This window comes from Schistocerca serialis, chromosome 3 (genome assembly GCF_023864345.2).
Source record: "Schistocerca serialis cubense isolate TAMUIC-IGC-003099 chromosome 3, iqSchSeri2.2, whole genome shotgun sequence".
Lineage (NCBI taxonomy): Eukaryota > Metazoa > Arthropoda > Insecta > Orthoptera > Acrididae > Schistocerca > Schistocerca serialis.
In genome coordinates this window covers 980,180,510-980,195,447 of record NC_064640.1, presented here as the reverse complement: position 1 = coordinate 980,195,447, position 14,938 = coordinate 980,180,510, and the positions used below count along the sequence as shown (strand labels likewise).

Below are 14,938 nucleotides of genomic sequence, written 5' to 3'. Positions count from 1 at the left end.
CTGTGTACCTCCAGGTGGAATGACTGTACCTTCCAGCTGGACTGACTGGAACTGATCGACTGTCGGACCCTCTCCGTCTAATAGGCGCTGCTCATGCGTGGTTGTTTACATCTTTGGGCAGGTTTAGTCACATCTCTTAACAGTCAAAGGGACTGTGACTGTGGCTATTGTATCACAGACAATGTCTTATCTTCAGGGGTTCTGGGAACCGGGGTGATACAAAACTTTTTTTGATTGTAGTTGCCAGCATTGTAGCCGCCTGTGATGTGATTTGTAACACACCAGGGATATTTGTCAGGGTGTGTCAGAATATGGTTTGCCGATGTCACGGTTCCATTGAGGCTGGTAGCCGTCTTACATTTTGTAAGATACAGTACAAATGGTAAGTTCATTGTGCCAATGATAGTATTTGCAGTTAACTGTACACATTAATGTGATTTTATTCCTACTATCTGCTTAAGCTGGCTTCTCTGACCCCGGACGACAGTTCAATCCTGTTTCCGGCCGTCCTGATTTAGGTTTTCTGTGATTTCCCTAAATCGCTCCAGGCAAATGCCGGGATGGTGACTTTGAAAGGGCACGGCCGACGTCCTTCCTCGCCCTTCTCTAATCCGATGAGACTAATGACCTCACTGTTTGGTCTCTCCCCCCAAACAGCCCAACCCAACCCAACCCAACCCTCTGACCCCAGGTTCCTACCTAAAACTGTTCAGTGGAGCATCCTCTATGTCCTGTTAAATTTTTGCATGCTCTTATGGAAACTCCCTGCGTACATATAGCCATTTGTGTAATGCAATTAAAAGTAAATCTCATTCTCAATGCAGGTTAGTAGAGCATGCTGTATCTTCAATAGTAAGTGGGTTATATGTCTTCTGTCAACATGTCTTTGAAGAGTCATTTCAAAGTTAGATCATATACAGATGGAGTCTGAATCAATGGCATCAGGTTTTCACCAATGAGTGCCCGATTTTTCTGTACCAATGCACATCTCAGACATGCCGTCCCACAGGTTTGGTTCAGTCATGTTTTGAGCCAGTACTATGTACAAATGGATTTCTTCATTACTACTGAAGGTGATATGAGGTGTGTGCAATACTGAGATAAGATTCTCCAACCTATTATCCAATCCTATAGCAAATATTTCAGCGATGGGTTTGTCTTTCGAGACAATAATGCAGTAACACACTGCTACCACTTTGTGAACTCCTTGGGGAACCATGAAAACCGTACATCTGGGTGGCCTTTTTGGAATTAGAAGCCCACTGTTACCCAGTGACTCCCTTACTTTCATTTCAAGATTCTTCTCTATTGATACAAAATCTACATTAGATTCTAACTTTTGCCCAACACAGTGACATCCATTTGGAGGTGAGCCAGTATTCATAGCATCTCCATCAGGACTGTACCCAGAACAACAGCTGAACTACCTGTGTTGCTCCACATCACCCAGGTGGCCACATATTAGACAACTTTCCTTTCATTACCAAAAAGTAAGCTCACCGAACAAAATATTAGTCACCTTCAGCTTAACACCTTGTTTTACTTATATGACCCATCGTAAGAGGTGGTATTCTCAGTATCATAGACTGGACGCATTTCTTGATGCACGTTACATTGGTGTCTTGTCACTCCTCCTCCAGTAACTCTAGGCGACTTGTCCAGTGGACGTAGTTCTGCCCTGATGTTTGGCACATTGTCCCATTGTCCACCAGGCAAAGTTAAAGTACAGTAACTTTGTGGGCTCCTCCAAATACACTGCATGACAAAAAAGTGAAGCAGTCAGAAGGGGAGGAGAAAATGAAATGAAACTTCATGGGTTGAAAGAGTTTTTGATGTTATTTCTGTGATTGCAAAATCTAGGTAAGTTTACAAAGAACTTGGCAGTGTGAGTGTACTTATCATTGTGACATTGCAGCCCCTGTGGCCAGGATGCATGCACTGAATGAGTTGGGAAGGGTCTCATCAAGCTTTTGTATCCTCTCACTAGCAAGCTGATTGACAACAGTTGTAACTGGTCCTTGATATCCTGGATACTGGCAATGGGATGGGGCTGATGTCCAAGCTGATCCCCAACATTCTTCTATTGAGTACAGATCTGTAGTTCTTGTTGACCATGAGAGTACCACAGTATCACACCCAAGTCGTACACACACGTGCCCTGTGTCAACATGCTGTGCCCTGTTGTTAAATGGCATTACGATAGTGTCGCACGAGAGGTATCGTACGAGGATGCAGGATGTCCGTGACGTATTACTGTGCCATCAGAACTCCCCCAATCACTGTCGACCATGACCTGCAGTCATACCTGATGACTCCCCAACACGATGCGCCAGGAGGAACACAGCCGTGCCTTTCCAAAACATTGGAAGAATGGGACTTCTCCCCAGGTCAATGTCCTACTTCCTGCCAATGGTTATCAGGGGTAGTGCAGAACTTCTGTTCATTGCTGAGCCCCGTGGGGTAGCCACGCGGCCTGAGGCGCCTTACCACGTTTCACACAGCTGCTCCCCGTCGGAGGTACGAGTCCTCCCTCGGACATTGGTGTGTGTGTTGTCCTTAGCGTAATTTAGTTTAAGTTAGATTAAGTAGTGTGTAAGCCTGGGGACCAGTGACCACAGCAGTTTGGACCTGTAGGAACTTACCACAAAAATTCATTGCTGAAGATAATGTGGTGCTATTTATCAGCATACATTGTTACCAGTCACAGCAGCACTCGAAACACAGCCATTCATGTTGAGGTGTTAATGGCAGCCTATGCTTGGGATTATAATTTCCTAGTCCAGCTCCTCCTCGTCTCCAAAAAATGGTGCAGGATGTCATTGAATGTTGTAGGGTGTCCATTACTTGTTCTCAGATGGCAGGTGCAGATGTGAAGGGATACTGATGTGCTTGGTGCACAATAGGACAATCTCCATTGTGGTGGTCAGACTCGAACCTTGATGATAAGTATGTGTCCCTTCATGTTTCCTTGCAGTCCAATATTGGACTACTGCCACATCCCTCACAAATCTGTATGTTGTTTGATTTGAACAACCAGCCAAATGGAAGCCCATAATGAGGCCTCTTTCAAACTGTGTTAGGAGCTGAAAATGTTGTCTCCTGTGAGTACGCAGCGTCCTCTGCATCTTGCACAGTGTTCACTCATCAGTTGATGCTGTTCACTCGTTAAATATACTCTACCGAGTCTGTTAACAACGTTAAATACAGACAGTGCTATAGCACTCTGGTGATGGTTCTACCAGTCACAGAGAATTATAACAAAACAATGTACATATCTGCTCATAATGTCTGTTGTGTATGAAGTTACACTGACACCGGATAATGTGTTATGGTTGTTGCACTTTTGTCATTGGGCATTTTATTTTATTGTTCTTGAGTGTTTCTCATGCAAGTAGACAAAGTAATGGCTGGTGACATGGTGATTGTCATCTTGGAAGATGGGGTTGGTAGTGTTACAATCCTCTTTAAGATGAGAAGCAAACATCAAAACCTGATTTTTACAGGAGGTTGACTAGCTACTACATTTCAAATGGTGTGTCATCTAGACCAAAAGTCCAATGTACGTGTTACTTAAACACCCTTAACACTATCACAGAGCCACTTGCAGTTTATATCACCCCTTGGATGCAGTCCTCCTGGATAGCTTCCACAGATCCATGATGATCACAGTTGTATATGTCATTCACATATAAGAAGAAACATAATTCTGCAAATCAATCCTCTGTACCCCTCCTTCACAGAGTGATATTTTTACATGGGGATCTGATTACCTTGTTTTGATAATGTCATATAAGCCTTGCGCTCCATACCGTCTATAGCAAATGAGACGTCCACCACCATGAAAACTCTCAATGTTAGCCTATCTGTTATACGCACTTGTTTCGTACTGCACTTCTCCCCACATCAGCTACAGGTGCATGATGTTGTCAGATTCAACAGGACAGGTGACTTGCATCCAGTGAACTTAAAGAATTTTACATTTAATGGACTCATCAAGTGATGTGTAAGGTTTTGACAACATCTGGGCCAGTGTGCATGATATTGAAAATTTTTCATGTACTGCCTTGGTCAAAGTAAGAGAACCATTAGGAAAGTTTGAAATAACAAAATATTGTGTGTGTCACCAAAGCAAATCCCAGTGCCATCTTGCATGTATGTAGTATTTCCTACTAGGTTGCTTCAATGCAATTGAATGCCTGCTTGTTGCTGTGCTCTGGACTACAAAGACACAGATCAATAACGAAGTCAGCATATGCCATTTGTGGCCCATTCACTACTCATGTAGCTAACGGGTGGGGAAATAGTATTGTCTGTGCAGCAGTGGAGACATGAATGCACTGGGCTTGCATTTCGATGCATCCTAACTATCGAGTTATAGGATTGTTTTACTTTTAATCCATATTTATATTAAAGTACCAGAATGATATCTTCAAAACTGTCTGCAGCTGAATTTCTACCCCATCCTTGTCCAAGCCAAGTTCTTACCCTTGTCACTTATGAGCCTGTTATCAACAGGTCATTAGACCTTAAACTTCATTTTCTTTTGAATATTCTAGTAATTATTTGGTTACATATAGGATTTAACGTGGGACCTGAAGCTGTAACTAACCACTTTTCTTTACATTTGGTAATATCATTAGGCGAATGTAGTTTACTGTTTCACCCTGCTTGCCTTGGTACACAATAATGCTCCAGGAGCTATGCTGAACATATCCATAGGTCATCTATGCCTCCACAGTACAGTGGGCAGAGAAAATGATGTGTGGGTTTTTAAATGGTTTCATTTTGATTACTTTGATGGCATCATGGATAGGTGTTTTCTGTATTTCATCTTGCATTTCGGAGAGCTTACTGTGGAAGTGGTGAATTTGCAGTGCAGTGTTTCTTGGATATCAGCATCTACCTTGACTAATACAGCAGCAGATGTGCTCAACAGCTACTGGTACACCTGGGAAGTTATAAAGCATTGAGTCATAGGCTCCCTTTAGGATACTGTTGTAATTTTATTCTAACAAGACACCATCCTATCACATTTGCCTGCAAAGTAAAACACTACTCCACAATGCAGCACATTTTCTGCCTGATATACCACCAGTTAAATCGTATGAGGCAAAATTATTCATTTGTTTTTTAAATCAGGTAGTCACATTCGTTTGACAACATTAACTGTAAATTTTTATAATCACTAGCCATGCGTGGCAGAAATAGTAGTTCTGTGGCAAGTCTTTCATAGTGGCGCAGTTTTTAGTGTAGAAATTTAATTCACAAAGACCTTACACGTCCTTTAAACACACAAAGGAAACAAAACTGAATTTCATGTTTTGTGCATTATAATGTACATGGAAGAAAATTTTCATCAGTAAATGGTTGACATACAAAGAGAAAATTGTAAATAAATAAATCAGCGAACTACACTACCTGACAGAAAAAAATGAAGCACCCAGAAAACATGGTCATATGTCAATTTAGCTTTGTACACGTGTACACCATCAGTGAACATGTAAATGATTAGAGTTGCACTTCTCTGTGGCAGGTAGAATTGCTGCCAGAGTGCGTTAGTGTCACCAGGCCTGGTAGAGCTGAACAAGAGGTGTGCCTACCGTTAGATGATGTGTGATCGCTATGCAGGACACAGAAATCCTTCGTGCTCGTGTGAGACAGCATTATCTGTGCCTGCCACAGTTTGAAAGGAGCATCATTATGTGTCTCCATTTGGCCAACTGATCAAATGAAGCACTACGCAGATTTGTGAGGGATGTGACAGTAGTCCAGTCTTGGACTGAGTGGGAACGTGAGGGGAGACATATTAGTCATCAAGGTTCCAGTCAACTGCATCTGACCACCACAATTGTTTTGTCTGCTCTGAGCCGAGCCGGAAAAGCGCATTGCGTGCAGGAAGCACGCAGCGGTGCTGGGCGGGGCCACGTGCCGATACGCTCTTTAGGCCTTCTTCTCGGTCTTCTTGGGCAGCAGGACAGCCTGGATGTTGGGCAGGACACCACCCTGTGCGATGGTGACGCCCGACAAGAGCTTGTTGAGCTCCTCGTTGTTGCAGATGGCGAGCTGCAGGTGGTGCGGGATGATGCGCGTCTTCTTGTTGTTGCGGGCTGCGTTTCCGGCCAGCTCGAGCACCTCAGCCGCGAGGTACTCCATGACGGCGGCAAGGTAGACGGGCGCCCCGGTGCCAACGGGCACGTCGTAGTTTCCCTTGCGCAGGAGGCGGTGGATTCTGCCGACCGGGAACTGGAGCCCAGCCCTGCTTGAGTGGGACTTTGACTTGCCCTTGACCTTGCCTCCCTTTCCACGTCCAGACATGGCGTGTACTGTTGTGCACCAACAACATTGTAATCCATTCACATCTGCACCTGCCATCCAAGAACAAGTAATGGGCACTCCATTATAGGTCATCTAGCACCATTGGTCAGAGACTACCAGGAACCAGACCAGAAAATTACTATCCCACGCATTGGCTGCTGTTAAGAGCACAATGCAAATGGCTATGTTTCACGTGGTGCCATGAATGGGAAGCATCGATTGCTCATAATTGTGTTCAGTGATGAATCACAGTTCTACTCTACCCCAGAGTAACATCGACAGTGAGAACAGTGCTGACCTAGCGAGAGGTTCCATTCTTCCAATGTTTTGTGTTACTCCTGGTGCGTGGTTTGGGGTGCCATTGGATATCTCTTCAGATCATAGTTGTTACTGATTGAGGGAATTTTGATGACACAACAGTATGTCACAGACAACCTGTGTCCTCGTGTGTTACCTCTCGTGTGACAGTATTGTACTGCCTTGTGTCAACAGGACACCCTTCATTCACAAATGTTATGTGTCTGTGTGATATTGGGATACTCTCGCGGCCAGCAAGATTTTCAGATTCATCCCCAATAGAACATATGGGGGATCAGCTCGAACTTCAACTCCATTCTATTGCCAGAACCTTGGATATCATGACTAGTTACAAAAGTTGTAGGTCAACTTGTCTTAGGAGATGATACAACAGTTTTATGACAACTTTCCCAACTGAATCAGTGCATGCATCCAGGTCAGATGGGGTGTAACATCATACTGATAAATAGGCTCAAACTGCCAAATTCTTTGTAAACTTTTCTAGATTTTGTAATCACTGAAATAACATGACATGCCCTTCAACCCATCATGTTGCATTTTTTTGTCCTCCTCCCAGACATTTTTTGTCAGGCAGTAGAAATTAGCAAGCTGTTTGTTGCTATTTCCCTCTATTTCTAGGTACAGTACTTCAAAATTCTAATTTAACATATGAATGTGTATTTTTGACACATGTAGCTCTTACTAATAAAAGTACTGATACCAACTATCTAAAAATAACATATACTTGAGTTAATACAGTAAATCTGTTGCAGTTAGCTGTAAAAGACAGGAAAGATATTTGTGGATTATGGAGAACAATATAAGTACTAAATATGAACTCTTGTTATTGTGAAATTTATGTTGTTTCTTTTCAGTTTTAAAATGCTTGGATTTATCCTGTAGTGCCATGTGAGGTAAATTGAGAGAACATCACAAAAGATTAAATGGCTAAGAAAGTTACGATGTATACTGAGTATGTTTACTGACCTTTGGTCTTACGGATGAGTGGGAGGAAGGCCTGAGTGATGCGCACCACACTAAAGAGGTTCACTTCGGTGGCATGCTGGAACACTGGGAACGGCACCCACTCCACCTCGCCGAAGGTCGCAATCGACGCATTGTTGATGACAGCCCAGACACCTGGCCAACAAACATGTCGGGTATGGTTCAAGTGGCAAATTTTATCTTAAAGTCCACTATAAATACACTAATACAAACCAAGAGTCTTTCAGAAGATATGTGGTTGCCAGGAACCCTGTGTGGGGTGCTAGTCTGCCATTGGGCATCTCCTCAGTTGGCAGCTGTGGGGCAAAAACCATGGAGAAGGCATTGCCTCTAGGATGGGCATCCAAACATAATGCCACTGGTCCTCCAGATTGGGGGTTGTCCAAAGTGTAACCTCCACTTTCCCATAAAAAATACATTGGTTAGGACACAGTACAGAACCCTAGGAATCTAGGACACAGTGATGGACAGTGATCTTCTGTTTTGGTTTCCAGTATGCAAGGAGCGTGGAAGTGTGCAGAATATGACCAAGGAATTAGAGAAATACAAGCTAAAAGTTGTAGCTATGCAGGAGATTAGGTGGAAGAGTACAGGATTAATCAAGATAAGCAGTGGGAATATTCTGTGTGGAGACAGGCAAGCATCATGAAGTAGCTACTGGTTTCCAGCTACACAGTAACAAAAGTAGTGAAAAGTTTAAATCCATTAATAACAGAATCTCCTATGTTACAATCGCTTTCCAGAATAGTGACATATCCTTGATTGATCCACACGCATCCTTTGAGGGTAAGGAGGTATTTTTCACTGAGTTGAATTATTTTTTATGTAACTCGTCACCAAACCATACTATTAAAATAATGTTGGGTGATTTTCATGCCAAATTAGCTCAAGAAGACATCTCTAAAGCGCAGTTTGGTAATTCAAGTGTGCATCAAGAGAGTAGTGACAATGGCACTCATTTGATCAGTTTCACAATTGACAGTGATATCTACATCATGTTTTCGACACAAAACACATATAAAGGGATGTGGATGGCACCAGACAGGCTAGAATAAGACAGACACTGCATACATGTCCAGAAACAGTATGCAAACAGTGTCAAAGATACAGGAATCTATAGAGGAGCAGAGTGTGACACTGATAACCTCCTGCTGATAAGTAAAGTAAACATTAAATTTAAGGTATGTAGAATAGCTGAGCAGACTAGATATTATGGTACTATGATAAAGATTAAAAGAAGATGAGAGTCAGACCAGCAGAACACCTAAGTAAATGTGAGGAAACTTTGAAACCAACAATGACTGGTCTCAAATTAAGACAACAGTAAACTGGGTAGCATCCAAAATTTTAAGCAAATGAAAAAGTCAGATAAGATGTGGCTCAGTCAAGTGTGCCACCAATAAATTGAAGAGAGAAAGTTGGCAAGGAAGATGTTGTTAGAAAATATGGAGGATCAGGAATTAAAACAGGTTTATTGAAACAAGGAAGGAAACGGCAGCTATACTGTGGCAGCAGAAACGGAATTATTACAAAGATTTAATAGAGGAAGCCAAAGTAGACTGTGTTCATCGCAGGGCAAGACAAATGTACCGAAAAGTAAACAAAAAACACAGCAATATAAGAAAAAGAACCAAAGGAAGATCTATGTGAGGTACCAGACGTCATAGACAACATAGTAGACCCTCCGCCCAACCCCCCCCCCCCCCCCCCACCCCGTCCGAACCCCAAATGAAGAAGAAATATCACAAGTAATCAAAAACATAACAAAGCAGCAAGCTTTTGGCAAAGATTAACTTGTAGGAGAGCTATTGTAATAATGAATGGAGGACTGATACTTGTTAAAATAATTACAAAACTGATGAGAGATTGTGAGATTGGTAAATGGCTGTAATCTGCCCCATATTAAAATGAACAATCTCATGGTATTATAGAGGGATTGGACTCCTTCATGCTTCCAAATTTTATCTCAGTGTCTACAGAAGAGAATTATTCAAATTATAAGGGAACTATGAATGCGGTTTCAGAAGGAACAGATCAACTGTAGACCAGCTTTTTACACTCAAACAGGCAACCGAGAAAGGTTGATTTGAAAACGGCTTATAACAATCTACATAGGAGACAATCACCAACGTCTTGAAAGAGTTCCAGTTTCCACAAATAATACAACTATTACAGATGTGTTGTAAGGAAACATTTTGCAGAGTAAAGATCACTGCAGGAATATCAGAGAATTTTGAAGTCAGAACTGGTCATAGACAAGGAGACATATTATCTCCAACACTTTTTAATTTAATTTCAGAAAAAATGTAACACAGAACACCAAACATTAAACCAATCTGGAATAAACCTGGGTAATAACACAATAAATTGGTTTGCATATGTGAATGACGATGTTCTGAAAAGGAATGTCTTTCCTGCTTCACTGTCACAAGTTGCAACCCTCTGCTGCTAGAGGGCTCCAAATTGTAGTGTGTAACGTAGCAGTGTGTGACGTAACTCTGTCGGCACACGCAAAATAGTGTGCTGCAATCTAGTTTCTAACTGTAGAAAATGTGCTTCCAATTGAAATCCATTGATGATTGTATCATTATTAGTAATGTTCAATGTTGGGTTGTTTGTGCTCATAATGAAGGAAACGTGGTGCTAACCTCAACAAGTGTGACAGAGCTTGAAGCAGATGACTGCACATGGCAACCAACGAGATGAGACTCATCAGAATCAGGTTGATGAACTCATCAGGGAAAATCGTCAGATAACACAACACAGCTGTCAGGTAAGTGTGACATATCATGAGAGCATCTAGAGGTCATCATTAGAGATGTGTGATACAGAAAACTGAGTGCACTGTGGGTGCCTCAAACGTTCACCCCTGACATGAAACAGAGAAGACTGGGCATCTGTGTTCACTGTCATCGATCGTCCTCCATACAGTCTTCACTTGGCCACGTCCAATTTTCATCTGTTTCCAAAACTTAAAGACCTCCTTTGAGGACTTCACTTTGACAGTGATGAAGTGATGTATCAGAGGCGAGCCTGTGGCTCCATCAACAAAGTAAAACATTATACAGTGACGATACCAACGAAGTGGTCTCCCGGGAGAAATGCGTTTGTCACCAAGGTGATTATGTTGTGGACATGAAGAATAAATATGTAGAATGTTAACAAAGCTTGTTTTATTCAAACAGCTTTAAACGTTTCCACACAAAAAATTGGAGGGATTATTTTTTTAGCTTGACCTTGTAGTAAGCGGTAGCAAAGGGGATTTAGCTCATGACAAATTCTTACAGAAATATTGCAAGGAAAGCAGGTTCACAAATTTATGAGGAGAAAATTGAGTATATGGTCATCAGCAAGGCACACAATGATGGTACCACATAGGCAGTTGATAAAGTAACTTTTAAAAGAATACACATATTTAGGAAGCATTAATAGCGTTCAGAATAGAACCGAAACTGATTTTAAACAAGGACTGCAGCAACAAAAAGAGCATATTTTTGATTGCGAGACATGTTGCGCAGTAGAGCAGTTTCGAGAAGTTTTAAAACTGGGTTACACCAGAGTGTAATTGTTCCAGCAGCTGTATACGGTTCTGAACCACTTACATTAGGGAAAGCAGATAGACAATAACTGATAGTCTTCGAGAGAAAGATATTAAGGAAAACATTTTCCCCAAGAGTGACACCCAGTCGCGGAAATGGACATAAAAAAAACAGGAACTGGCAGATCTATACTCACAATCTGAAAATGTCCAAAGGATGAAGAAAAGAAGATTGATGTGGACAGGACACCTAATTAGAACAGAAGAGGAAAGAATACCACAATTAAGAATTCTCTGGATTTGTGGAAGACAGAACGGGCTGAGGAATGCCACAAATAATATGGAAAATGATATCAACAGGGATATAGAGACGATGGGCCTCGTAAAGCAGACAGGAAATGTAAATAATTGATGGAGGAATGTAGACAACACACTTGGCCCCCAGGCCAAAGCGACAAATAAGAACAAGAGGAATGGTTAATACACCACCTCAAGTTACGGCAGTAGTCCTCACCGAGTCAACATAGGACAAAATTTACAAGTCATCAGATCAAAAGTCACGAAAACACCACACTCTACGTTTACTTGGAAACAAATATAATTTATTGGCTTCAGTTATCTCTCGCCAAGTCCATATCTTTTATCAAACGCCTATCCCCAGGTACCTATTTGCTTCACGCACTGCTACAAGGGTAGTGGTGACTACCACGCAACGAGCCCGGTTCCGATTCCCGGCCGGGTTGGAGATTTTCTCCGCTCGTGGACTGGGTGTTGCGTTGTCCTCATCATTATTTCCTCATCATCACCGACACGCAAGTCGCCCAATGCGTCGTCACCTGAAATAAGACTTGCAACTCGGCGGCCGAATTTTCACAGTTGCTGCCTCCTGGCAAACAATGCCACAGATATTTTCATTTACTTTTACTGCTACGAGGCTTCTTCCTAAAAATCACGTACACAGTCACTAAACCGCAACACTCGTCTAGAAAACTTGAAAATGACTAATTATAATTCTATGGCAATGTCCAGGACAGCACTTGTGAATTCTTCTAGGTGTTTTGTTCTGAGAAAATAACATTGTGGATCATAGAGGATCACCAACTCCCGACTTGGGGAATGTTAAACATCTGTAAACGACACCTCTGACCCAGAGGGCTTAGGACTTGCCTTCTATACCGAGGAATACTGCCTACCGACTCCTCTTTCCTGCAAGTTGCCAACAGCTTCCCGAAACTGTCTTAATAATTAAGCATCACCGCCTGAGCACCAGAATGCAGACATTTCTTACTCCCAAAAATAGCACTTCTTCGGAAAGTGTTGCGTACAAAGTCACTAGTCTGCAACCTAGTCCAGTAGGCTACAACCACAAACCACTTCAGACGGATTAAGGGAAGACTAACCCTTCAGCTCCAGGCTGGACAAAATCCCCCTTCCACTGGATGCTGACGATCCCATGGCATGGCCATAAATGATATTTTACAACTCTTTTCGTATAAATAGTGAATTACTGCTTAACAGGTCTCTCCAATCTTTTGTATGCTCTGGATTGTACACTAAAGGCGACTCTGTCAATGACTGCTCATGGCGAGAGACTCGTAACAGTATCCCAGAATGTAGTCTCCATTGCTTTCAACACAGACAGCCGTAATCAGTATTTGACGACAATAATAATAATAATAATAATGGCGTGTGACGAGGGCCTCCCGTCGGGTAGACCGCTCCCCAGGAGTCTTTCGGTTTGACGCCACTTCGGCGACTTGTGCGTCGATGGGGATGAAATGATGATGATGATTAGGACAACACAATACCCAGTCCCTGAGCGGAGAAAATCTCCGACCCAGCCGGGAATCGAACCCGAGCCCTTAGGATTGACAGTCTTCGCGCTGACCACTCAGCTACCGGGGGCGGACGTTGACGACAACGAACCAAAATGATTCCATATCGAGGAACTGTGTTAGAATTCTGTATTTAACTTTTATTTCTATATTCTGTCACCAATTTCAGAGGCATTGATTCTGCAGTCTCCTATTGTCACACTTTTAACTAAATAGCTATGTAATGCCCTTGGTGTCCCTTCATTTGGCCCTTTCCGCTTAGATTTCCCTCTCTGAAGTCGGTTTATCTGGGGAGAAGGACTGAAAGTGTCCAGTTCGTGATTAGCAGACTGTGCGCCGTTACTTTGGCGACCTACCGAGTGAAAGTATTCGAAACAATGTTGACTATCTGTCGTATCAGGGCATATAACAGTGAGGTCCCAGTGATGCTCTCATTTCCCTACTTTTCGTACCATGTCATTCCATACTCAGGCATAGCAACATTACAATACACAGGCATGCATAACATTGTCAGACGACACAGTTACACAGCTGACACGTAGTTCGCAGATGGCAGAAGCGTTTTCGCCAGTATCTGCCTCCTAAGACCCCCTCCATAACAGTCATTGAATACGACACTGACTTCTGACTTTTACTATTAGATCTAGTTTGAAACTGACAAGGAATTCCACTTCTGGTTTCTACTTTCGATTCTAGTGGTGTGCTAACTCCAGATACATTCTTCTTTGTGCAGATTTCATTCACATTGACCAAATTCGTGTAGATATAGGATATGTAGATGGAGTGTAGCAATACATTGTGCGACCTGTTAAAGAATCTCTGTTCACTCTCAGGGATTGCCCTCATCTTTCGCTTCGGGCTGCCTTTCTCGTTGAGTGTTTCGAAGATTTTATCTTTTCTTAGTCTCTGCAATATTACATGCGGACATCAACGTAATAAAAAAGCAAGATAAAGCTCATGTTATGCACAGTTTCCTTTGTGGTCAATACGTCTTTCATCGGTAGATATATTCAAAAATAGTATACAAAGAATGTACCTTCATAGATATTGACAGCCGCTTACTAAAGACACGGTAAAGTGTATTTAAGTAAAGGATGACAATAATGTGTGTTCCAGTGTAGTAATCCTGTGCCACATATGAATCATTAAACTATGTAACGAAAACAAGAAGCTATATTAGTAGAAGATTCACGTAATCCTTCCTTGCTGCCCACTGACGATACTGCCATTCTCTACAACTTAGCAAAGTAAAACTGTTTTGATTTTATTGCAAACACAAACGTTACACGTTTTGTCACACTGTCTTTCAAGAGAAGATGGCATCTTACTTTTTATTGTGACTGGACCATGGTTCTGAGGCAAAATTGTAAAATAAGAACAATATTCGCTAGAAATAATGGAAAGAAATAACATTAACGCAGATAAAGACCTTAGATTTCTTGATAGAGATAACGAATCTCACGTGTTAAGTTAGGCACTACCTCAGAACACGAGTTGAAAGTGCTGCTGCCCAATAGGAGAAGAAGACTGGTGTTTCATCAAACTTGTCATTTTTCTTATATTTGCTAAAGCTGTAGCATATGTTAATGCAACCCAGCAACAACACAGAACCATGTTATAGACAGGTTGGCCATTTCCAAAACAACGTAGTCTCTAATGACTTTTCTGTCGACAGGTCATTAAACGATCATATTTACTACCTGCGAGAGGCTTTAGAGCAGGCGTGTCAAACCCGCGGTCGCACGCGGCCCAAGCGAGAACCAACGCGATACAATAAAAGAACCGTTTATGTAAAGATACGATAAACAAAATTTTACTACCGCGACCCATCCCCTTCTCTCTCTCTTTTTCTTCTCTTTTCTTCCCCTGATGGTTTTGAAAATCCGTAGCAGGAGGCAACATCTCCCGAAAAAGTGCTATAAGTGGAAGCAACAAATCACGAATGAAA

The 14,938-nt window shown here is 42.1% G+C and overlaps 1 protein-coding gene across 1 annotated transcript in view; it reads right to left on the bottom strand.

The window, feature by feature from the left end:
- Window positions 1–14,938, bottom strand: part of LOC126471423 (D-beta-hydroxybutyrate dehydrogenase, mitochondrial-like) — a 278,202-nt gene that overhangs the window by 8,784 nt on the left and 254,480 nt on the right. Inside the window, exon 4 of the mRNA XM_050099563.1 lies at window positions 7,600–7,752. Within this exon, the coding sequence (XP_049955520.1) occupies window positions 7,600–7,752 (153 nt within the window). The remainder of the gene's footprint in view (window positions 1–7,599; window positions 7,753–14,938) is intronic.